General features: G+C 41.8%; 3 protein-coding genes across 7 annotated transcripts; 2 read left to right on the forward strand and 1 right to left on the reverse strand.

Moving 5' to 3' along the window:
* The first annotated feature begins 482 nt into the window (after positions 1-482).
* On the forward strand, positions 483-10419 carry HSP90B1 (heat shock protein 90 beta family member 1). The gene is made up of 18 exons (XM_032106540.1): positions 483-644; positions 1100-1199; positions 1794-1935; positions 2025-2141; positions 2567-2898; positions 3827-3938; positions 4606-4722; positions 5317-5433; positions 6091-6228; positions 6320-6397; positions 6479-6544; positions 6810-7079; positions 7307-7552; positions 7834-7970; positions 8353-8431; positions 8528-8683; positions 9211-9309; positions 10156-10419. The coding sequence occupies exons 1-18, from the start codon at positions 596-598 to the stop codon at positions 10183-10185; spliced, it is 2385 nt and encodes a 794-aa protein (XP_031962431.1). The 5' UTR covers positions 483-595; the 3' UTR covers positions 10186-10419.
* A 3287-nt stretch (positions 10420-13706) lies between these two features.
* C4H12orf73 (chromosome 4 C12orf73 homolog) lies at positions 13707-15322 on the reverse strand. The gene is made up of 2 exons (XM_032106549.1): positions 15044-15322; positions 13707-13981 (listed from the first exon to the last, which is right to left on the reverse strand). Exons 1-2 carry the CDS (start codon positions 15197-15199, stop codon positions 13886-13888), a joined length of 252 nt encoding a protein of 83 aa, XP_031962440.1. The 5' UTR covers positions 15200-15322; the 3' UTR covers positions 13707-13885.
* Positions 15210-25279, forward strand: TDG (thymine DNA glycosylase). 5 transcript variants are annotated; one of them, XM_032106543.1, is made up of 10 exons: positions 15210-15288; positions 18119-18267; positions 19071-19300; positions 19779-19848; positions 20448-20583; positions 20663-20745; positions 20820-20914; positions 22411-22582; positions 22879-23007; positions 23107-25279. In XM_032106543.1, exons 2-10 carry the CDS (start codon positions 18174-18176, stop codon positions 23244-23246), a joined length of 1149 nt encoding a protein of 382 aa, XP_031962434.1. In that variant the 5' UTR covers positions 15210-15288; positions 18119-18173; the 3' UTR covers positions 23247-25279. The 5 variants fall into 5 exon arrangements, with proteins under 5 accessions (XP_031962434.1, XP_031962437.1, XP_031962433.1 ...); XM_032106546.1 differs by having other exon boundaries at positions 15222-15288; positions 18174-18267; XM_032106542.1 differs by lacking the exon at positions 15210-15288 and adding an exon at positions 15433-15527 and having other exon boundaries at positions 23110-25279.
* Positions 25280-25282: the final 3 nt, after the last annotated feature.

The following is a 25282-nucleotide window of genomic DNA, read 5'->3' on the forward strand; positions in this document are numbered from 1 at the left end:
CGGCCCAGGCCTGGCGCTCAGGCCCGCTGGTTATGGCCTTAATCATGACTTTTCACACCTCTTGGTACCCAGGGGTGCGGCCGCGACCGGAAGTGCCGTTGCCATAACACCCCGTCTCCCCAGTGAGCATCCCGGGTGTCCCCGGAAGCGGTCGGAGCTGGTGCTCCGTGTGGAGACGGTCCCTGTCGCTCCCGCGGCCGCGCCCCACGTGGTCCCGCCGTTAAACGCCGCCGATCATTCATTGCAGCGCCGCGCGGGGCCGCGCTGGCCACGCCACCCCGCGCACACCATTGGCCGAGCGCCGCCCCGCCCGCCAATCGGCGCCGGCCACGCTCCGACCGCAGGAAACCGCACATGGAAAGTCACGATTGGCGGCGACGGCTGCAGACCCCGCCTGCCCAGGCTTCCCATTGGCTGCGTGTTTGGCGTGGTGCGCTGCTATTGGTCGCAGTGGCGCAGGCCCCCCCCACTCCGGGGTTCATAAGGCGGAGGGGGAGGGCCGCGGCCGCTCCAGCGGGATCGGCGGCGGCGCGGGTCGGGCTCGGCAGCGCGAGGCGGCGGCGCTGGGGGCTCTTCTCTTGTCACCGCGGCCGCCATGAAGTCCGTGTGGGCGCTCGCTCTGGCCGGTGTGCTGCTCCTGGCCGGTGAGTGCCCGCGGGCTTCTAGAAGGTTCTGGCGGAAGGGTGTCGGGGTCCCGGCCAACAGGCCCCCCCCCACCCGCCTTCCCCCGCCGTGTGCTGGGGCGAGGGGGCCGGAGGCCGCCGAGGGGAGGTGGGGTGTCGGGCGGGACCCCTCGCTCTGCCCCGCGGGGAGGGGAAGCGGTGCTCGGCCCCTCGCCTGCTCTGCCCGGGCCTGGCCCTCTCCGGCGGGGGGAGGGGGCCGCGCGGCTCATGCGCTGTCACGGGCGGGGGCGGAGGGTGGGAGAGGACCTCCGCTTGCCCCTCTCGCGTGTCTCCGGTTGGGCTGAACTCCCCTGGGGAGGGGGCGGGGGACTGGAGCGGCAGAGCTGAGCCTAAAGTCGTGGGGAGGGGTGAGCGGAGAAGTTGGGTAGTGTAGCATGGAGATCGGGTTCAGAGCGTTGGTTTCCTTGTTTTCCCAGTGTCGGTCAGAGCCGATGAGGTGGATGTAGATGGGACCGTGGAAGATGACTTGGGCAAAAGCAGAGAAGGGTCTCGAACGGATGATGAAGTTGTTCAGAGGTTGGTATCTGAGGCGTCCTGGTTTTGGAAGGGTCAGTTTGAGCACCAGTTATGCCTCAGGCCTCAGAAGCAGGGAAGGAACGCTATTCAAAAGAGTGATCCTGTCAGCTGGAGGAAATAAAGCATTTCTGCAAAAGACTGTTTTTCCTTCTAAACTGAAACGAGCTTGAGAACTTCGATTCAGAAAAGTTCAACTTGTTTTTGTCGAATATCAATAACTGTTAATTGGGGTTTACTCGTGCATGTCATAAATGGTGTCAGTTTAGTGCCTGGGGATGAAATCGCTCTATGCCTGTGAAATGCCTTACCTCCTGTGAGGTGCACCACATGCTGAGGATTGCAGTGGCTTTAACATTACCTGTATTATTCCCTGAATTTTTAATGAAAAGAGTCTCACTTGCAAGCATGAGTTTTCACTCAAGTTTTGAATTAAGGTTATGCAGTTGAGGATGGCTATTCTTGGCACTTGACTCACTTGATCATGTAATTTTGTGCTACATCAGCAATTAAGCATTTTTGCTGTTGCTTTGTGATAAAATTAGTGATGCTGTTTGTGGACAAGATTCCTTGATAGGCTTTTCATTGTCCTAACAGAGAGGAAGAAGCTATCCAGCTAGATGGCCTAAATGCATCCCAGATCAAAGAAATCAGAGAAAAATCCGAGAAGTTTGCATTTCAAGCAGAAGTGAACAGAATGATGAAGTTAATTATCAATTCTTTGTATAAAAATAAAGAGGTTAGTGCCTTTATCTGCAGCTCATGTTAGAATTTTGGAGGGGTGTGTGTCTGTCTCCTGGCATTCCTGACTACTGGCTTCTATTTCAGATTTTCCTGCGGGAACTTATTTCAAATGCTTCAGATGCTTTAGATAAGATACGGTTGATATCATTAACTGATGAAAATGCTCTCGCTGGCAATGAGGAACTTACAGTCAAAATCAAGGTAAGAAGCATTAGATATGAACATCTCTAAGAGACGTGGTGGAGGAATGTGAAAAGATTAAATCTCATGAAAACATTAAATCTCAGTCCTTGCTTCATTAAATCTCAGTCTTTGGCTTAATGCTGATGCAAATACAAACTAGGACCACATGAGGACCTTTGCAATTAACTTTATCAAAGACTACTTCTCTTTTAATGGTAAAAATACATTTCTGGTTTTATAAAGAGCAACTGAAGTATTGGAGTACTTCGAAGGAAGGTCTTTCTCATTTCTGGTTACTGCAAATTCAATTTATTGTAGCCAGGCATGATTGAATTTGATTACTACTATGTAGCACTTTTCTTCGGCATGTATTAAGGTTCAGAGTGAAGTCAAACTGCATTTTTCTCCTTTTTTTTTTTTTTTTTTTTTTTTTTTTTTTTCAGTGTGATAAAGAGAAGAACATGCTTCATGTTACAGATACGGGTATTGGCATGACAAAGGAGGAGTTAGTTAAAAACCTGGGTACCATTGCAAAGTCTGGTACAAGTGAATTCTTAAACAAGATGACTGAAATGCAGGATGATAGCCAGTCAACATCTGAGTTAATTGGCCAGTTTGGTGTTGGCTTTTATTCTGCTTTCTTAGTAGCAGACAGAGTTATTGTCACATCAAAACACAACAATGATACTCAGCATATTTGGGAGTCAGATTCAAATGAGTTCTCTGTGATCAATGACCCAAGAGGGAACACCTTAGGACGTGGCACAACCATAACGTAAGTATTAAGTTTCTTTAGTTTTAAAATAGAAAAGGTTGTGTGGGTACACTTTGCTTATTGGAATATGTGAGTGACTTTAGCTTTGTGGCTAATTTAATTCTTATAATACAGCTTTATTCAGTTTAATAGAAACATGCAAAATATAAACTGGAGCCAAAAAGAAATGTAGTTTGCTTCATGTTCTGTTTGATGAGCTAACAAAACTATGAATGTCTTGACAACTGTCACCAAGTACTTCCAAACAGGTTCATTCAGTCCCTCAACACAATTCTGGCCTGGCAAAACCTGTACAGGAGCTGTAGAGCTTTGTCTTGGAAACTAGCTGCTGTTTATATACCAGTGAGGCTGATCTGATGCAAATTTCAGACTAGAGGTAGTTTGCCAGTCCTATTTTCATTGCTTTCATGAGCAGGTAAATTTATTTGGCCTGGGTTTAGAAGATGTCTTTCTGGAGGTGGCACTTAGTGTAAAAAAGTAGATCTTGGTGCTCTAGTTTGAGGTAAAGCCCATGAGGGTGCATCAAAATCCTGATAAGTATTGATATGATTTGCTGCTTTCATTTAAACTTTTGAATATTGTGTTCTGCCTCAGTCAGTGAAAACAACTGCTAGTTGAGTAAGGATTGTATTTTTTAAGATACTTGGAGTTGTACTAATAAAAGCTCACTTGCATAAATATGAATTGCTACAACTGCAGCAAAAATCACAGATTGTTCTGAATTGGGACCCACAAGGATCATCAACTCCACCTCTTAAATGAATGGCCCATATGTGAATAAACCCCCAATCCTGGTTATCAGCACCATGCTCTGGCTCAGTTGGTCAATCTCAGTGGCATAAGAAATGTATCTTTTGCTATGAAACTGTCAAAATACTTGTCCAGCACTTTAAAAGGTTTGGTTGGGGTTTTGGTTTTTTTTATTTAGCCTTGTCTTGAAGGAAGAAGCATCTGATTACCTTGAGCTGGACACTGTTAAAAATCTAGTGAAGAAATATTCCCAGTTCATAAACTTCCCCATATATGTGTGGAGCAGCAAGGTAAGTGTATTTAACTGAGTATTGCACAGTGTAAGCTTTGGTTATGACAGCTGTCTGGCCAGATCTTTCATGAAGGCTAAGGTCCTGTCATAGAGCTGCCACTTGTCTAATTTCTAAAATTCTTTTGTTCCTGACTTCTTGGCTAGTGTTTTAGTAGTTGTTTTTTCTCTAAATGCTAGTCTGTTGCTAAAATCACAAACTTTAAAGGAGCTTGTTTTTATTCTGACTCAAAGAAGATTATCAAAGGAAAAACATTGGTTATTACTTAGATGGATCTTTCTTACACTGGCTTTGGTAGATGGAAGCTCTGTTAAGCTCTCAAGCAGAACCATGGCTAGGTATCCTGAAAAAAACAGAGCAGTGTCTTAGGCCTGTTGGGATGCTTTCTTGGTGTAGCACCAACTTAAAATCCACCAAGTCTTTGATCAGCATTATATGTAAAGCATTGACAAACTTGAATTTGAGTATGGTGATCTCACAGTGTATTGAAGGAAAGTATGTGTTAATGAAAAATGCAACTGAAAAATATTACCTATTGAGAAGTTTGCAACAGAAAAATAGCAGAAGTCAGGCTAGTGCTATGAGATTAAGCTTTTTGAGAGAATACTAGAGCATACCTAGTAGGAAGTCAAGGTGTTCAAATCCCCACCTTCAGTTGTCTCTTTAGACAGAGACTGTTGAAGAACCCATTGAAGAGGAGGAAGCAAAGGAGAAAGAAGAAGAAACAGATGATGAAGCAGCAGTTGAAGAAGAGGAGGAAGAAAAGAAGCCAAAAACTAAGAAGGTAAGCTTTGTTAGACTTGGGGTCCTGCAGCTCATGTCAGATAGATGGCAATTTTCCTAGGTAGTCTTGCAGAGGTGCATTTCTGTAGTGTGTGCTTTCAAGAAACAAATCCTTTTAAAGTGAGATGTGAGGAAAGAAGATTGTAAATGAAACAGACTTAGGTAGAAGTCAGGCAGATGATTGGCAGTAGCCTTGTGAAGCTATGGTCACAGCTAATTATAAGTACTTGCATGAACTGCTTGAAATGGAAGCGGAATTCTGAAGTCTGACACTGTTGACAAGTTTAAATTTAATATACTCTGCTGAGAAGATTTTTCCAGAGTGGCATTAGAACAGAAATACTGGTACTCAGTGAATGTGTTAAATATACATGGAACACACTACAATGTAGACTAAAGTTTTGTTCCCATGTCTTGCACTCATGAGTACTTAAAATGAGAATGTCCAGGCCATTGCATAGTTTTATAAATTAGAAAGAGCATGTTTGGGATTTTTACATGCTATTTTGTTTTGGCTTCAGTGGAGTGCCCTTAATTGGCCAAGCATGAAGTAAAAGAATGAGAGTTTTTTATACTGTGGTGTTTATTTACCTAGGTCGAAAAGACTGTCTGGGATTGGGAGCTCATGAATGACATAAAACCAATCTGGCAGAGACCATCTAAAGAAGTTGAAGAAGATGAATACAAAGCTTTTTACAAAACCTTTTCCAAGGTGAGCTCTGGGCCTCAAGATGATTCCAAAGGAAGAGGTTTGCTGTAGTATGTCTTGCTATGTAAATAAAAGAATGCTTATGGATGGGCTATTTCTGAAGAATTAATTAATAGCTGTCAGTAGATGGAACTGCAGAGAGCCTGGAAGGTATAACATCTCAGTCAGAGTTAATCTTTTTTCCAGAGAGAAGGTACTGCCACCCAAGTGTTGATTAGTCTACGTTTGGGAAGTATTATGTTGCAGCGCATGTGGAGCTTACTGATGTGTTTCAATGTTGACAGGGAAATTTGTATTTAAGTCAGAGGGTTGTGGTGCTTATTGCAGGGTGGAAGAAAGAGGGAGACAGAGTTTCCTAGAAGTGTTACCTTTGTATCATGTGGTGTGATGATACTCTATTGGTTATTGTGCTGTTGGTAACTTATTAGCAACTGGCTTGTTAAAATCCAGCAAAACTTGGAAGGTTTCCAGGTTATTTTTACATGAGTAACTCTGCTCTTGTAACTTAAACTTTTGTCTCCATTATAGACTTTAACAAAGCATGGCTACATGGATTAGTTCTTAAATAATTGCACTTATTTGCCAAAAGCATGTTATTTTTAGAAACATTAACTCACTGGTATTTTCCCCACGTCAATTAAAAGCATTCTCTCTTCACAGGAACATGATGACCCAATGGCATACATCCACTTCACTGCTGAAGGGGAAGTAACTTTCAAATCCATCTTGTTTGTTCCTAATTCTGCTCCACGTGGACTGTTTGATGAATACGGATCCAAAAAAAGTGATTTCATTAAGGTAGGACAGGAAAGTGTGTGGTTATGGTTTTGTGGAAAAGAAAAACAAAAACCCTAAAGTAACTTGGCTGCTCTCTCCTCTTGTAATTCAGCTGTACGTTCGAAGAGTGTTCATCACTGATGACTTCCATGACATGATGCCCAAATATCTTAACTTTGTTAAGGGTGTTGTAAGTATTATATATCTTACTTGCATTTAATTTTTTTTTTAAATACTGCCAGGTATACTTAAAATTTTCTTTCTCAATTAGGTGGATTCTGATGATCTTCCTTTGAATGTATCCCGTGAAACACTTCAGCAGCATAAATTGTTAAAGGTAAGCTAGTTGTTTTTAATTAAAACAATTAAATTCCTTCATTGTAAGCACACGACAGCAGTAAGATTTAGAAGACTTAATAGCATGATGAATTTTGGTACATGACTCTGAAATTAACATAAAGGAAGCTCAGGTATTGCTGTTTGCAGATTACCTCTATGTCAGATCAGGGATACAAAGTGGAATCTATTCTTTGTAATGAGGTTGCAGTGAGGGCTCTTCCAAATACTTATTGTTGTAACTCAGTATTGCTGCTTTTTTTTAGGTGATCAGAAAGAAACTTGTTCGCAAAACTCTTGATATGATCAAGAAGATTGCAGAGGAAAAATACAATGACACATTCTGGAAAGAGTTTGGTACTAATGTGAAGCTTGGTGTTATTGAGGATCACTCCAATCGTACACGACTCGCTAAACTTCTGCGCTTCCAGTCTTCTCATCATGAAAGTAACCTCACCAGCCTTGATCAGTATGTGGAAAGAATGAAGGAGAAGCAAGACAAAATCTATTTCATGGCTGGTGCTAGCAGAAAGGAGGTATGTGAGAGTGAAAGAAAGAGGGAAAAGGGGTACATTATAGCTTATAGTTTTAGTACCATAAACATTGTGAATTGTGTATTTATGGCACAAGTGGAGACTCCATGCTTATGTTACTCCTGCAGTTCAGTTTTTCTGGTACCAGTATTTGTCAGATAGTTGTACAGGTTTTGGTAACTGTTGATACCAATGCAATTAAACTGACATCCCAAATGTTTTCATCCTAGGCTGAGTCCTCACCATTTGTTGAGCGTCTGCTGAAAAAGGGCTATGAAGTGATCTATCTGACTGAACCTGTAGATGAATATTGTATTCAGGCTTTGCCAGAGTTTGATGGCAAGAGGTTCCAGAATGTAGCAAAAGAAGGAGTTAAGTTTGAAGAAAGTGAAAAGTCTAAAGAGAGTCGGGAAGCCTTGGAAAAGGAATTTGAGCCACTCTTAAACTGGATGAAAGACAAAGCTCTAAAAGACAAGGTAAAATACTGTGTTATTTGTAATGATTATTTTTACTTGCTGTACTTGCTACAACATACCTTGCAGATTATTTGAACACAGATTTGACAGTAGCTTCTCTGCCATCATGGGGTAAACCTTTATGGATAATACCTTTATTCAGGAAAACAATGAGTTAGACTGTCATCTTAGACATTTTTCAGAAATTCTTGAATTGACAGGGAAGTTCAGAGTTATTTACTTTATTCACTGTATAAGTTCTGTGAACTAACATTAAGGTGTTTTGGGGGTTTTTTCTACAGATTGAAAAAGCTGTGCTATCTCAACGTTTAACCCAGTCTCCATGTGCTCTTGTGGCTAGTCAGTATGGCTGGTCTGGTAACATGGAAAGAATCATGAAGGCTCAAGCTTACCAGACTGGGAAGGATATATCTACAAAGTAAGCTTCCAGTTCTGTAGCAGCAGACATGAAATGCAGTTGACTGCCTCCCTTGCTTGGTTTGCCTGTAACAAGCTTCCACCTGGTTCAGATGATCCTAAGTGTTTTAAAGGTCATTTTACAACCAAGTTACTCTTCATTATAGCCTTACATTGTTATTTCCAAGCCCAATATGTAAAACTGCCTGGTGAGCAAGACTAATCATTTGATATCTGTCATTTGGTGACAAGATGAACTTAGTAACTTGAATGCTTCCCATAGTTGCACAAGTATTAAACAGGGGGAATACACTTGTTACTGTGACTGTAACCAGTGTATGTGGATTTAAAGATATAATTGGGTCCTGTACTTTGAAACTTAGTGCTGCAATTTTTCTTCTCAGCTACTATGCCAGCCAAAAGAAGACATTTGAAATTAACCCCAGGCATCCACTGATCAAGGACATGCTGAGGCGAGTCAAGGTAAATAAATAAGAGTAGTGAAACATTGACTGACTTCGCTGCATACAACCTGCTTTAACAAGTCTGTTTTGATTTTCTTGTGTTCTTCCATATTAGGAAAATGAAGATGACAAAACTGTTTCAGATCTTGCAGTGGTATTGTTTGAAACTGCAACTCTGAGATCAGGATATATGTTGCCAGACACTAAGGAATATGGAGACAGAATAGAAAGGATGCTTCGTTTGAGTTTAAACATTGACCTGGATGCAAAGGTTAGTTTGTCTTCCGCTTGGGGCTGATAATTGACTTACTGTTGCTCCATCTTAAAAAGTGCAGCTGCTTGATTTACTTGCATAAAATTAAACATATCCAGCTTCCTGCACTTAAGTGGGCCACCAGAAATCCAGCCATGAGTCTGTACTTACTCATGGTCTCCCTTCCTTGCTTTTCTTTGTAGTTTGAGATTCTGCTATTTCGTTATGCTTCTCAAGTATTGTCCTGTCCTTAATAAAAAAAATAGAGGAGTAAATTGGGCACACAGGCCTTTGACCCCTATCTCTAATGGAGAAATTCCTAAGTGCGTGTAAGTAATCAAAGTTCTCATAATGCTGTGCAAGAACTGCTGGCTGTTTTGCTGGAGTGGATCAGTGCTAGACAGGTCTTACTTTTTCCTTCAGGTAGCTTGTGGCAAATGTTAGGAACTGGTAGTGAATTCTTCCATAGCCTGTATTTAGCTACTGCACAGCTAGTTGAAAAACCTAAGCAAGTAAAGCAAATTGCTTGTGACCTTTGTGTACAGGTGGATGAGGAACCTGAAGAGCCTGAAGATGCAGCTGAGGAGGCGGAGCAGGATGAAGAGGAAGTGGATGCTGATGCTGAGGATAGTGAAACACAGAAGGTAGGGTCCCAAGTTTGATGCTTTCTTGCCAATAGTTGTGGAACTTTGCCTGTGGGTGCTACCTGGCAATAAAGGTGTTCACTTTGCCTTTCATGACACTAGATTTTAGTGTGAGGTGTTCCAGGCTTTTCTTGGAGGGGAAAAAACCTGCAATACAAATTAATTATTAAACTACATTGTGAAAAGATAACACTTAGATATGTTCAAAGCTGGAGCTAAATTATGCTTAAGAGATTGTAAAAGTGCCCTGTGGCAAGAAAATGGCAGCAAATCCTCTAGTGAAGACAATTATCTGTGGTATTTCCACAGCTTGTGGGCAAAAACATGAACAAATCAGCAAGAGTATAGTTTTAAATGGTCGCAGTATAGGCTTGGAACAACACTCCAGACAACACCATTGCTTCTAAACAGTTCACCTGCCATGTGAAGTCAGCCTTCACTTAGCTCATGTCTGCAGTTTTAATGATGGATATGCTGAACTCTTCTAATACCATAACTTCAATACCAACTTGTAAAGTTGTTTGAGGTCCCAACTGGGCCTGCTTTCTTGGGTTGCTTTTGGAAGAGACCTGCAAGATGATGTCCTGTGACTTATGCAAATATATAGCTTATAGCAATGTGATTTCCTGCTGTTATGTTATGTAATGTCAGATTAGGTAAGAATGAATTTGAGGAGCAGTATTTATTGTACTATACCTACTTAATTTTGATGCCACTCCTGTTAAGTTTGCACAGCAGTATAACCTGCAATAACAGTAATAGAAATTTCTGTTCTTCTGGGGCAGTTCTTGTAACCTTTTTCTGCTTTCAAAAAGTAACATTTTGATTCTCTTTTTGTCTTCACAGGAATCCACAGATGTGAAAGATGAACTGTAAACTGCACTCAACTACTGTCCTGCATTGGGGGGTTAAGAGGGAATGTGAATTAGATTGTTTTGGTTTTTTCCACTGTAAAATGTTGAGGGATGGTATGGGGTTTTAAAGGGTAAAGGAGGTTTTTTTTTTTTTAAGTTCACTTTTCTAAAAACATTCCTCATGAATGTAAATTTGTATTATTTAACTGACTTGGTGTAAAATCTTGTCATGTACAAAATAAAATGTTCCCAAACACCACCAACTCTAAATTTATACATAGCAAGCTCATCTTGTGGGCTGGCAGAAAGAAATTAAGGTATGGTCCTGCATGTTGAGGTCCTTTGTGCAAACAGGCTCTTTGTTGGCAGTCCTTGGGCCTTTCTGTGCTGGCACAGCCACACCTACTTGTGTAGTGTCTGCCTGTGGCTGGGATTTATTTTTACAAACCTGCTGTGCTGCTTAGCCAAGTACACCTGGTATCTGAGAGCTGTACTGAACTTGCTAATTGAAACAAGTATTTGAGTTAGGTATCCCCTGCAAGCCTAAGGAAGAGGACATAGGGTGTTTAAAGATGGCATTGGAAGTTGAAGGCCTGCCAGCTTGTGCTGGAGTCTGTGACTTGACTCCATAGAATATGCAGCAGAAGCTTTACAGATGAGGGGGAAAAAACATCTCCTTTGATTAAATATGCGGACAACTCCCACCAGAACTGTCTTACTGCCTGTGAGCTGGCACCATCCTCCCTGGCACTTGGAAACCGTGCCTTTGACTTGTGTCACTACAGCAGCTCTGTTTTCTACAGGTGTTTTTTAAAGGTGGAAGTTCTTTTCACATATTCTTAATGCTGTTTCTCCTAGACATTTTCACTCTTGTTCTAGGTCCCTGTAGTATGGCAAAGCACTGTAGATACTTAATGTGACTGAAGCTAAATCTGGTTAGTTGTAGACATGTTGAACTTCTATTCATTATGTTAACTTTATCTAATGGTTGGATGAAGCACTACACTTTCTCACTTGTGCCTCTACTTTGAAACATCTTCACAGACATGGTGGAAAGTGTTTACATTGAGGGTTTTTGGGGGTTTTTTTGCCTTCTTCTGTGGAAGAAGGACATAGGAGTGATGCTTCTGCACAGTGATTCTACTTAAGAACCAATCTCTTCTGTTTTGTTAACAGAACTTCTGTGAAGTTACAAGTTTCTGCAGTCTGAAGCCAAATAAGTTTTCTTATTAGGTGAGGGTACTAAACACTGACCTGAAGAACTTGCTTTTCATTTACTAGGCTTCTATATTGCCCAAAATATGCCACGTTATCAGTGTGGCTATTGTGTTAGGGTTTAGCGAGTTGTGTTGAAGTTATGCTTGTTTGAGACATCAAGGAAAGGAAGCTTAGTTTGGGGGGGGTTCTGGTTCTGCTCACTGCAGTGGTATCCTAGAGAAGAGCCTTTTGTTACTGGCCCAGGCTGAGTGTTCTGAGTGTCAGCAGCTGCCAAGGTCAGCTTTAGTAGCAGCCTTCGGCAGTAAGTTACTGAACAGGGCAGGTGCACCATTTCTTGGGGCAGTTTGCACTTACTATAGCAGTGCAACTTTGTGCTCTGTAGCAATCAACCTCCTAAAGTATCACTTATTTTTAGCGATACACTCAGAAATCTATCATTACTACCCACACCTCACTGTTTGACCTCTTGAGTAGCGTCGCTCACACCTCCTGTATGGTTGGGAATGATTTTGCCTAACAAACCAAAGGGGAATATTGGAAGTGTAGGGTGGCCTCCTCCAGTATTCTTAATTTGTAAATTACTTGTAGATTTAAGCAACCTTCATTCTGTTGTACAGCTGAAGTTCTTATTGCTTTGATTGGCTTGAGGGTGACAAAACTTGATTACATTTCACAAATACTAAAGAGCACACTTGAGAGTCATGCTTCGTGCTTCTTCATATACTTCAGCTGAGGGTATCATGTGCAACATAGCTGTGGTCCAGCTGCTTTCTCTACACGCTGGAGTGACAAGTGTTTGCTATTAATAAACACAAAATGCACTTGTAAGTTTACCTTTTTTTTTTTTTTTTGTCAGCTCTGAAGCAAAATGGTGTCAGTATGGGAAGTGTTTCCTGCTTTTCTCAGTGTTTCAGTTGTGCTTATTCTGGGGCTGTCACCTCTGCTGTTAAAACTTGGTGTATGGTCAGCTTTGCTATTCCTAGATGGGCACTAATGAGGACATTTCCCTTAGTGCTAGAACAGGCTGAGCTCCCTGCTGCTCAGTTTTCAGTAGCAGCAGGATACACTTAAAAATCCAAGCCTAATTAGTAGAAACTTCCCTCTGTAGCCTTTAGATCTGAAAAACCTTTAGAAAATAGAGAGAAATGCATCTTTTATGTCAGAAATCAACAACATAAGAGGTGATGGTCTGACAAAGTATGAGTAACAGTGCAGAGGCTGGTGAATTCTGGCTTGTTAAAGGGAACATCCAAAAACTGCTGTTCCTGCCCCATTTAGAACAGAAAATACTGCTGAACTGTCCCATTTTCTGTTCAATAAACTTTATCTTCTGCTGAAGTGGAAGGTTGCCAATCTCAGCTTTGTTTAGGTGCAGTAAAGGAAAAAGTCTTTTCACCAGAAGTGGGCCTATTAAGATGTTCTCACAGATTTTGTTCGGGCTTAACAGCTGTGTTTTACTAGAGCCTTTCTCTCAATGCCTGCTGTCATTGATAAAAGTGCCTGAGAGAGAGGATGTGATGTAGTTACATAGTATGGGCACACAAGAGCAGGAGAGGAGCTCATCCCACCAACAGCTGTAAAACTGGGTGAGAGCAGACACATACACATGTATAAAAACTATGTGAACCTTTCTTCCTAGGAAAACCACTCCAGCTTAAGCAGGCATAAATAAAGTAATAGCTTCATAGCCAGGACTGATGTAAATGTAGCACTTTCAGTGATTATTTCTGGATCCCCTCTGCTCTTACAAGACTTCCAAGTACTTTGGCAGTAGGAATTAGGGAACTTTCTGTTTCCTTAATGGGTAATTTTTCAGACTGTGGTTTTTATGAGTTAAACTTAAGTGAGAACTGAGGATGAAGCCTGTGCTTTTTCCTGGCATCCTTCTCAAGGGAAAGTAATCCCAACATTCCCAAGCTCTATTATGTACCATTCAAAACTGGGTTATTGAGTTATCTTTGCAGGATGCTGACTGCATCTTCAAGTTCCTGGTGTGAGTTTTGTGGTGATTCTATTTCTGGACTGAAAGGTAAGCCTGCTCTTGTTATTTCAGAGTTTTGCATATTTACAGCTATCAAAAGCAGCCGTAGACAAATTAAGATGCCCAAATGAAGCTCAAACAAATACGATTTCAGTGTAATCTGTATGTATTTGCCCCATTTTAAGTAAGATGAACAAGCTGTAAGATTCCAGCCTTACAGAGGGCCAAAGCAGATTTCCTGTCAGTGATACATCTTTGTCATGGTTTGTCACCCTTATTCTTATAAGGATACTTACAATGCAGTCAAGATTTACGAACTTACAAGCATTTTGGCACGCAACTGATGAGACTTTTACCAACAGCATCCACTGTATGTTTATTTTTAATGCTGCCTGCAACTCTGCTTAAAGGAAAGCAAAAAAGCATTACAGGAGCACAGTATTTCACATATATATTTCTGCAACTTAAACAGTTGAATAAATATTTTATCAGTTCTAGTGTTCACAACAAAAATAAACTCTGGTCACTGTTGCGAAGTCTGAACTTTGCTTGATCTTTCTTTTAGACCCAATAGTTCTGTTTTCAGTTCTCCAGGCTTAGGAGGTATTTCAGGTATGCTCTGTTACAAACAGAGAAAGATGTCAGTGTTGTGACAGAGGAAAAATTAAACTCCCAAAACAGTAAATGAGCTTACTCTGCAAGAGCATGACAGCTAAACTGTGATTTTGTCACCCTCTTTTCTGAGCAGAATATAATTCCTACATGCAAAACACCTTAAGAATTATTACCTTTTTGTAATTGGGCTTATTTTAAAGTAGCAAAATTTAATTTGAAAAAAAAACAAGATGAAGAACAGTCAGTTTGTTTTAAAGGAGCAAAGCTTCTTTTTGCCATTCAAGTGAGTTTGGTAGAGACGTTCTGGCACAGTTGAAGTCTCCACACATATTCTTGGTGACAGAAGAAAAAGTTTCACTGCTTCTACTGTCCTGATTTAGAAATTAAGCACTGAAACTGGAGATTAAATTTTAAAAAGGTACCAGATACCATGGCATTTCAAGAACTGCATTCCTTCAAAATTCGTGCTACTTTAGAGGTACAGATCATTTGAGCATTCTGAATACATATGTCTACTTGCCTGTAAAGAAAGCTACAGTAGGGTCACCTAGAGCAGGTCACACAGGAACGCGCTCAGGTGAGTTTGGAATGTGTTTAGAGAGGGAGACTTCACGACCTCCCTGGGCAGCCTGTTCCACTGCTCTGCCACCTTCAATGGGAAGAAGCTCTTCCTCAGGTTGAGGTGAAACTTCTTGTGTTTTAGTTTGTGGCCTTTGCTTCTCATCCTATCGCTGGGCACCACCGAAAAGTCTGGCACCATCCTCTTGGCATCCACCTCTGAGGTATTTATAAGCATTAATGAGATCCCCTCTCAGTCCTCTCTCCCAAGAGACACTCCAGACCGTTCATCATCTCTGTGACCCTCTACTGAACCCGCTCCTTGTCCTTCTCGTACTAAGGAGCCCAAAACCGGACACAGTGAAGTCCTGGCTGCCTGGCCAGCGCCTCTGTAGAGGCTGATCTCTGTCCACCGCCAGGCCAGAGCCTTTTCCGAGGCACAGCCTCTCCAGCAGACCCTCCATCCCGCACACACGCTACCACCAACCGGGACCCTCGGCGCACTTACAAGGTCAGGCCTGTAGTACCTGTGCACGACCTCGGCCCCCGCGAACATGGCCAGCATGCTGGCCGCCAGCCCCCGCACGTAGGTGGGCCAGGGCACGCCGGCGGGCATTGCTGCGGGGGCGGGCCCTGTGCACGGACCGCGCCGGACGTGCGTCATCCCCGCCGCCGCCGCCGCCGGGAGGGGGAAGGGAAGAGGGAAGCGGGTGCCGAGGCCCGCCCTCGCCAGGGAGTATCGCGCCAGGCGGGGTGAGTCGCGACACAGCGCCGGGGCCTCCGGCCGGGGGCTCGGCCGCCCCCTCACGCCCCCTCACGCCCCCCGCCCCGGGCGGCCGCGGCCCCGCCCTCCGCCCCCATTGGCCGGCGCGGTCACGTGAGCGGGGCGCCCGGCAGGCCGGCGGGGGCGCGGGGGCGCCGGCGGCGACATCTGCGGCGGCAGCGACGGCCCCGGCGCCTGCGCCCGGCATGGAGGGCCCGGAGCTGGGCAGGTACCGGCGGCCGCCCGCAGCCGCGCTCGGGCCTCGCGGTGGGGATCGCCCGTGGTCCTTCTGCTCCTTCCCCGCATCCCGCGGCCGGCGGAGCCGGGGCCGGGCTGTGGCGGCCGCCTCCCTCCCCTTCCCCTGGGCACAAAGAGGGAGGGGAGGCGCTCCCGGGGCTCTGAGGCTCCCGGGCCCGCGGCTGAGGGAGCGCGGCTGCCTCGGGCAGCGTGGGGCGCGATCGTGTCTCTGTCCCGACGGGGATTTGAAAATAATTTAATACCTGATTTTGTTCCAGTGAACATATCTTTTTCTTTACCTTTTTGGGTTTTTTTCCCCTTTGTTTTTAGCATGAACTGAAGCGGGGCGGGGGGGGGGAGAGGAATCATGAACTGAAGGGGGGGAGAGGAACAAATCGCTACCTTTTCCTCGTGATACTGAAAATATTTGTTTAAATGTTCTATAATACATATACATAAATAGCAAAACAAATATATTTCTGAACCCACGGAAGAAATTTGACCTAAAATATATGGGAAACTTAGAGGTGGGGGTAAAACCTCACTTTCATCTCGCTAGCAAGTGGCTAGAGGACTTGTTTGTGGTACTTGTTTGTGCAAATTTTTTCTCTGTTCAAAGGGAATTTTATTCCCTTTACTAGAAGGAGAGTTTATATACACATAAAATAAGAAGGTCTGTATTACAAAAAGACATCTGGTCATAGGTTAGATGCTTTCATATTTTTCTTACTCACTCTGTTCTTCTGCTCTGTATGATTAAGCTTTTATTACATTGTGAACTGGATTCTGCATGTCTCTGTTTGTCATGTATTTCCCAATGCAAATCTGAAAATCAGTTTTGTTTGGTTCATTAACTGCACAAGTATTTTATATAAAATGGAGCTCTCTCAGGAGCGGGTTTAGGGTGTTCCCTGTACTCTGAAAATCTTCCATAGATGTGTTAGGCAACTTCCCTGGGAATCTGACAGACCTGTGTTCATATTTATTCTCCTTGATTCAGGATAGATATTTTGTTAAAAATCAGTGTCTTGGTCACAAGACTCTGGGTTCTTCTTGCCTAAGACTGATTTACAGTGAGTTTCTTGAAAACCACAGTGTGTAGTAGCGAATGGTCCCTTCTTTTGAGAAATTTAAAATCAGAATCATTTTGGTTGGATAAGACCTCTAAGATCATTGAATCCAGCCATTAACCCAGCACTGCCAAGCCCACCACTAAACCCTGGCCATAAATTTACATATCTACAACAGCTTTTAAATACCTCTGGGGTATTTAAATACCTCAGACAGTTCCGTGGGCAGCCTATTCCAATGGTTAACAGCCGTTTCCATGAAGAAATTTGTCCTAATATCCAATCTAAACCTGCCCTGGCACAATGTGAGGTCATTTCCCCTTGTCCTGTCACTTGTTGCTTGAGACCAGCCTAGCTTCACCCTCCCTTCAGGTGGTTGTAGAGAGTGGTAAGGTCACTCCTGAGCTTCTTTTTCTCCAGGGCAAATACCCCCAGCTCCCTCAACTCGACCTTTCCCCGGCTCCGTTGCCCTTCTCTGGACACACTCCAGCACCTTCCTGTAGTGAGAGGCCCAAAACTGAACACAGCACTCAAGATGTGGCCTCAGCAGTGCCAAGGCCAGGGGGACAATCCCTGCCCTGGTCCTGCTGGCCACACTATTGCTAATACAGGATGCCATTGGCCTTCTTGGACAAGTATCTGTATATCTAAAAATTATTTCCTGCTTTTAATTGTAATTCTGAGACGATAAAATTATTTCCTGAAAATCTAGTGTTCACCAATCCTTTCTATGTATTCGTAAGGCAGTGGAATCTATGGACAAGAAAGTGGCTGCGTAGGTAGAAGGGAGTGACGGTATAAAGCAGAAATGGGTGTGAGGGCTGTATGTGACTAATAAATGTGTGGAGGGAGAGAGCTGTCTATGGAAAAATGTCTTTATGTATGGGAGACTGGATCTCTGTGTGTGTGAACACTTCCATGTAGAATAAGTGCCATATTTGTGTTGGGATCCAGTGTGTGATAACTGGGCAACATCTGCCACACAATTTGTTGAAGCTGTTTAATAATCTGCATAGTAACAAATGCTATGTGTGTTCTTAATGCTTTATAGCCCAGAATGATTCATCCATCAGATGATCAAGCAACTGACACAACATTAAAATAATCTAAAATTTGGGAAACTTGTGGAAGTCCAGAGAGCTTTAGCTCAACGTGTGTTGTAAATTGTTGGTCTGTTTGATAGACAGTTTGCTTTGGAAATCTGTGCTGCAGTGTTTTTCCAAAAAAAAAAAAAAAGAAAAGCTCTACGCTTCCCTTACAAATGCTATGTTAATTCCACATCGTAGCAGTCACAAGAGACCTGTGCTGTTAATGTTGGGGTTAACTGATACCAGCTAAGCAGCCAGACTGCTTCGATGGTGTGGGTAATTTAGTGCCTTGTTAACAGAGTCATCAGAGAATATAAGTGCAGTACATGCCAGCCTTGATAAAGGTTGATGTTTACATTCTGTTTGATACATCAGTAGGTTTCTAAATTGTTGATAAATTATTTCTCTCTTTCTCCTTCTCTAAGATACTACGCATATCTTCAGCAAGCTCAAGCATTTTACTCGTTTCCCTTCCATCAGATGATGACTGCAGTGCCCAACATGGAAATGATGACTGAGCAGCCGACTCTAGAGGGCATTCCAGAGCCAAACATTGCTCAGGAGCCTCCAAAAGGTAGGCTGACTGGGCTGTGGTAGTGAGCTGAAGTGTGGGTGATTGATTGGGAAAAAAATACTGCTCTTAAACTGCTTTCTTGGACCTGTTGGATTTCATTTTCTTGATGCTCTCTGCAGAAGTATTGATTAATTGTGTTCTTTAAGAAACATGTTTTAACAAACAATTAAAAAGAAAAGAAGTAAACCCGTGTGAATGTATTCACATTGTTCAGTCTCACACAATTATCTTGTTCCAAGAAAAGCAGATTTTTTTTTCAGTAGGTAAATTCATCATTTTAGCTGAAGTCATGGATTTTAATATGTTAGAGAAGGGTTTTTTAAAATTCTGGCTTCAAAATACTTTTTTTTTTTTTTTTTTACTTTCTGCAAGAGAGGTACAGTGTAATACTGTTTATTTGAAATATTTTTGTTTGAATGGTAGCTTAGTTTGTTGTAGTAATCACAGGCAGGGAATTGGTTACATATACTAAGAATTGTTTAGTTTAGTGTGGCTTATTTAAACAACTACAAACTGCCGGAAAGTGACACTGTACTACAGATCAGTATTATTAGTGAACACAGAGAGAGAGAGAGCAATCTCTGGGTGCTCATGTCATGGCCAGTGCCTGTGCTGCCTGAATCTCCAGACTTTTAAGAGCCAGAAGATGAGGAAGCTTCAGGTGTGTTGTTTAAATTTATAAATTGGGAAGGTAAATTTACCTCTTTGATTTCTTTCTGTGTCCATACGTTTAACTGAGTCTTTTTGAATATTCACACTACAACATTGGAAATGTACAAAAAGAATATTGTTGTGTGTTTCAGAAGTTAAAAAAGGAGGAAGGAAAAGAAAAGCCAAAGCAACTGAGCCAAAGCAACCCAAAAAGCCTGCTGCTAAAAAAGAAAAACCAGCCAAGTCAAAAGGCAAACAAGAAAAGATCACAGATACTTTTAAAGTCAAAAGAAAAGTGGACCGTTTTAATGGTGTATCTGAAGCTGAACTTCTGACCAAGACTTTGCCTGATATTTTGACCTTTGATCTGGATATTGTGATAGTGAGTAACTCAAGAGTTGCAAGATTAGGTGGAAAAGTCTTGTATATGATTTACATTCTTTCTGCTTACTTACCTATATTGTTTATATGGCAAGATCTTGCAAGATAAAGTACATAAACTGCTTCCTGTGTGTGGAGCTGCTTTGCATTTTCTGTTAAAGCTGTAGTAACTTAGTCCTAATTTCTGAGAAAACTAAGGCTCACATTTAATGCAGAGTCATGAGAGACCATAACTCAGTGCTTAATTTCCTGGAAGCTCTGCACCCTCTGAGCTGCTCTTTTGACATTGCACATCTAAACGAGACACTGCTGCAAAGTTGTCAGTTTTTTAAAAATAATGACAGAAGGTGTCATTAACACAGTTTTGTTTATTAACAGTAACTTAGAGAGAATTGAATACGCACCCTTATTGTAACTTGATTAAATTCTTGACTAGCAAGCCATGTTGTCATTGTTAAAATGGACTGATGTCTTTGTAGATTGGCATAAACCCTGGCCTGATGGCAGCTTACAAAGGACATCATTACCCGGGACCTGGAAACCATTTTTGTATGTTTTTGTTTTCCTTTCTTCTTTTAGCATTTGCAGAACTTTGTTAGAACTTGTGGCATTTTAATTAAACTAGCTTGGTTTTTGTTTTTCTCCTGGGTTTTGGTTGGTTGGGATGTTTTTATTCAGAGAGGGATTTTTATATGGTAAATATGAACTCAAGACCTCAGCAGGTTCTGTCAGAGAGGTCCAGTGCAAGGAGAAGCAATGGCAAGATTGTAAAAGAAAGCTGACACATTGTATTGGCCACATTCTTTCACTCTAAATCCATATTGATCACTGCTTAAGTGAATCACAAAGAGCTTTTAGAATAGAGAGCTTTTCTGTACAGAACTTTCAGAATAAAAGACTGGTTTCCATGCTCACGATGAGGAATTCCTGTTCACTACGGCCTTTCTGCCCTCTTGGAGGAGGTAAAGTAATATTGGCTATTTTAAACCTTTCTGGATAGGACATTAGTCTTCCCAGGTTAACTGATACTTTGTTAAAATAGATTGTTCTTGTAGCATTCCAGTACTCCAATAGTTGAGTAGTTTTTTTGGTTCTGTTTTATTTTCCTTGGAAAAAGGCAAATGCATATCTGTCTTCCTACTTCCCAGGGAAGTGTCTCTTCATGTCTGGTCTAAGTAATGAACAGCTGAACCACATGGATGACCACACCTTGCCACATAAATATGGGATTGGATTTACAAACATGGTTGAAAGGACAACACCTGGAAGCAAAGACCTCTCCAGGTAGGGCAATAAGGGGGAATATCATGTTGGTTAATGAATTATTAGTTGTGATTATAATTTTGAGTACTTCGTCTTTTAGCAAAGAGTTTCGGGAAGGAGGGCGAATTCTGATGCAGAAGCTACAAAAGTATAAACCTCGTATAGCAGCTTTCAATGGAAAATGTGAGAACTTCTAAATGAATTTTTTTCTGTCAGTAGCTTTTTTTTTTTTCACTTACCCTATATTTTCATTTTAGGTATTTATGAAATTTTTAGTAAAGAAGTTTTTGGAATTAAAGTTAAGAACTTGGAATTTGGGCTTCAGCCACACAAAGTGCCAGATACAGAAACTGTAAGTATTGAGACAGAAACAAAACCAGGGTGCTCCATTTTGATTATTTAATGAAATCTCAGGCCTTGCATACACTTGGGATAACACCAGTTTGACCAAAGTACAGGAGGTGTGGAAGGCTTTTACTTAAATAGAGAAAGGGGAGTAGTGCAATTTTTGGGCATGTCTTTAATGCAGCTTCTTCAGACTTGAAGACTTCATTTGAGAAATGGTGTGTTATGGTTAGTAGGTTGGTGCATTCTCTGAGGACTACCTAAAATATAAGTAATACATGCCTGCTTTTATGATAACTTTCATCTGATCCCCCGTGTCCAATTCCCTGGATATTTGTATTACTGGATTTTGATACTGACCATGACCATGCAGTGCCACAGTGAGGGAGAAAGAACAGCAAGTCCATCCTTGTGCCATTGCATGTGACCCTTCAGCATTGCTGGATCTGGGCATACCCAAGCACTTCCATCAGACTGAATCTCCCTAAGCTGATCTGCAGTTTGTAGTTAAATTGGGTGCTTAAGATAAAACAAACAATTTGATGAAGAGTGCATTAGTCATAGACATCTAGTGCTGGAAAATATGTCAAGAGACCAGCTATGTATCATTAGAAATTGGTTTGTTTAACATGTTCTTATAAACAAGTTAAAGCAAAGGCTATTACACTACTTGCCAAGGTAGCTCATTCTAAAGCTTCGTTACCTTGTCACTTCAAAAGTTTGGATTGTTTTTCTTTTTATTTCTATCCTCAATTACTAGTGCTGCAAGTTTCAGCTGCCTTTCTCTAAAGGTGGAAGTGTTGTCATTAGAGCCTGAAGAACTGTTGGATAAAGTGCTTGCTTCTTAAGTAGCTCTTAAGGACTTCTGCAGTAGATGTATTTGTAAGAAAGATAGATAATCCCCTTTACTGGTACTTGTTCATAAATACTGCATGGTAATAGAAGTATTGAATACAGGTTTTTTTTCCCTGAACTAACTTGGTATCTTTACTTAAGGCTGTTGGCAGAGATAGAAGCACTGAAGTTGGCTCCAGCCACACTAACTACAATTTCACAGCCTGGCATACGTGATGCAGATGCACTTGGCCAAGAAGCCAGGCTAATTAACCTGTGCTGCCTCCCTCACTGGTTTGGGCTCTTTGCATGCTGTCACGTACTCCTCTATGCCCTGGCTCAGAGCTCTGCTTGTTCAAGGAGCGCTGGAGTGTGCTCTGCTCTCTTGTAACACACATGGGTACCACTTCTCCTGCAGCACATAAATAGCTGGTGAAAATTGTCCACACTTAGCAGCTGGTAATCAGCCCCTGTCTTCAGGGCAAGACAGATGGCTGGCCAAGAAAAATGAAAGACTCCTTTTAGCCCCTTCCACAACCTCCTGTGGCATTAGTTGAAGTTTGTACAAACAGTTAAAACAGTGAGCTTAACAGTTAAGTCGTTCTGAATGCACTATTAACTCATAGCTCAGGCACTAGTAATGCTCGTTTTTTTGCTCTTTGTCTCAAGCTCTGCTACGTTATGCCATCGTCCAGTGCAAGATGTGCTCAGTTTCCTCGGGCACAAGATAAAGTTCATTATTACATAAAGCTGAAGGACTTAAGGGATCAACTAAAGGGCATCACACCCAACACAGATGTGCAGGAGGTGCAGTACACATTTGACTTGCAACTTGCACAAGGTATTGTTATTTAGTTAACATTCCATTAAAATGTAATGTAGTGTAAAATACAGCTAGCAGTTTCCTAAGCAGAAAGAAGGAAAAAATTTAATGGGAGGGGGGAGATGTGTCATCTTCTCTAAACTCTGTGGTATGGAATTACAGATTCCATTCTCTTTAGTACAGCCTAAATTAGCTAAGGGGAGCAGGGATTATCTTGTCGAATTTGTGGCTGTTTTTCAAGTGTTTTCTGATAAAAGTGCTCTTTGATCATTTTTGTTCTAAGTATTAATGCTTGAGGTGTTCTGTTTCTGCAGAGGATGCTAAAAAGATGGCTGTCAAAGAAGAGAAGTATGACCCAGGCTATGAAGCAGCATATGGAGGAGCTTACTGTGACCGTGCACCATATGACACTGAACAGTGCAGTTTCTCTTCAAATGGAGCTGGTAAAGTGCTTGGGGCATTCAGGCTGCAGCCATCACTGGGGAACAAAGACCCCATGGTGTCAAATGCTTTTAAAAACGGTGTGGTTTTTGTTTGTTCAGCAGGAGTCAATCCACAGTACTGTGAAGGGTCGTCCTTTGGTGAAGTTCCTAATGGACAGTGGATGACACAGTCCTTTGCAGACCAGATTCCAGAGTTCAGTGCTGGTATGACACAGGAGGAGGAGGGAAGTAGCGTGTAGGAGCTGTTCCTTCTCGGCTATGCACACATGCTGCAGTTTTAATGCAGTGATCAAGATTGGTACCTCGGTTCTCCAACTGAAGCATTTTAATAGTATTTTATCTTCCCTAGTTATTTTATTATAGTCCAAAGTAGGTGTGTGGTTGGCTGAAATCAATGAACTAGATAATTTTAAGGAACTGTCCAAACTTTTTAAAAAAAGTTAGCCCTTTTTTGTATATGAGTTTTATATTTAATGTATACCATTTCTTGCGGGTTTTGACAAATTGCTTTCTCATTTGTGAAGATTTCTTTGGGGCGTTAATTTTATTCCATAAATGGTATATATGTGGTAGTAACAACATCAGTATACTTTTTACTGATGCGTCAATATTTGGATATCTCATAATACTTTTATATCGAGAGGGGAAAATGGGAAGTGTACCCTTACCTTGTGTGAAGTGGTGCTTTTAATCATGCACAGTTAAGGAAATTGTGCTTTTTAAGCCTGCCTTTTACTGTCTTAAAAAGTGTAGAAAGTTGTGTTCTGCAGCTGTGAGTGCTGTCTTCTAGGTGGGACGAAAGAGCTCTGTCTGTTCAGTGAGTGGACCATATTCAGGATGAATGGAGTGAAGACATCATCTCAAGTCACAACACTGGGGAGGAAAATTTGTGTCACACAGGACAGGGCCTAAATATTCTAGCTGAGCTGTCTTAGGAAAAGGTTCCCCTACTACTCCATCTCTTTCCCCCTTAAATTCCAATGTAAGGAACTGGAATTCCTTAAAAAAACAAAAAACAAATAGCAGTGGTAGTTCTTGAATTCTGTGGCAATTCAACTCCATCATTTCCATGTAGTTAGTCCCTGCGCCTGACCTTTAGCAGGAGATAACCCCCTTTGAACATGACAGAATTGAGAGACTGCATTCTCTTTAAAAGTCATGTATAGCTACGTTATTTACATCATGTACAAGTATAAAAGATGAAAGAGATTTGCAATTTAGCAGTTTTTAAAATTCTCTTCAATCTGTGTTCCCTTTATTCCTCTTCAAAGTGAAAAATATCAAGTTGAATCTAGGGGCAGCTGTTCCATGAATAAGAAGTTGTCTGTAGAAACTATAGCTCTCTTCTGAGGAACTAGCCTAAGTGATACACACTTTTGGCAAATATTAGACTGAGAAAGAAATGAGATTCCATCCTGGTGCCTAACTCTCATCTTCTTTCCCTCTTTTATAATGTGAGGAAAAGATGAAGTAAAAGCAATAAGCTGATCAAAACACTAGTTTTGATGATCTTATGACAGTTGGTGGCTTCACATACTTGAAAACAGATACAAACAGTATCTCCACACTCCATGCTGGTCAGAGATTCCTGTACCAGTGTGATTTATCCTCTCTTCACAGCCGGTGACAGTTGTCAATTGTGTGTAACTGGTTAGTGTAGGTTCTAATCCTGCTGTAACAGCTCTTGCAGAGATCACACACTGTCAACCTGTTGTGAGGCAGGCATGATGTTTACAGTTTCTTCCCAAATTATGTGGCTTAATTCTGAGCATCCTAAATCAAGAGAGTGTGCATTATGATTCTGATTGTGTATAGTAGCTGCAGCATAAAGCTGTTCCACATATTGTCAGAAAAGTATAGGACTTGTCTTGTCTGTTATTTAAAGTGTACTGTAACATGTATTGCTGTTTACATGGATATTTTCCTGCAGGTGCTCAAAGTATCTTGCATCAGGGATTTGTTATGATTCAGTTTTATTTTCAACAAAATTAGAAGCATGAAATTAGCACTGCTGAGTATGTAGCACAGTAGGATGTAACTCCTGAAAGGCAATCCTGTTTGATTGGAAGGGAAAGGTCTCTTCCTTAAGGGAATCACCCACTTGGTTATCTGGGTATAAAGCAGAGTTGAGTGTACAATGACCATTCCACTAAATACTGCAATTCTGTGTCCTCCTTCAAAACTGGTGCTCTTTTTGTTACTGTAATACAGAAGTTCTTAATCTGTCTTAAATCTATCAATGTTTCACAATAAAATCAGGAATTGTACTGCATTG

The sequence above is a fragment of the Corvus moneduloides genome, chromosome 4 (assembly GCF_009650955.1).
Source record: "Corvus moneduloides isolate bCorMon1 chromosome 4, bCorMon1.pri, whole genome shotgun sequence".
Lineage (NCBI taxonomy): Eukaryota > Metazoa > Chordata > Aves > Passeriformes > Corvidae > Corvus > Corvus moneduloides.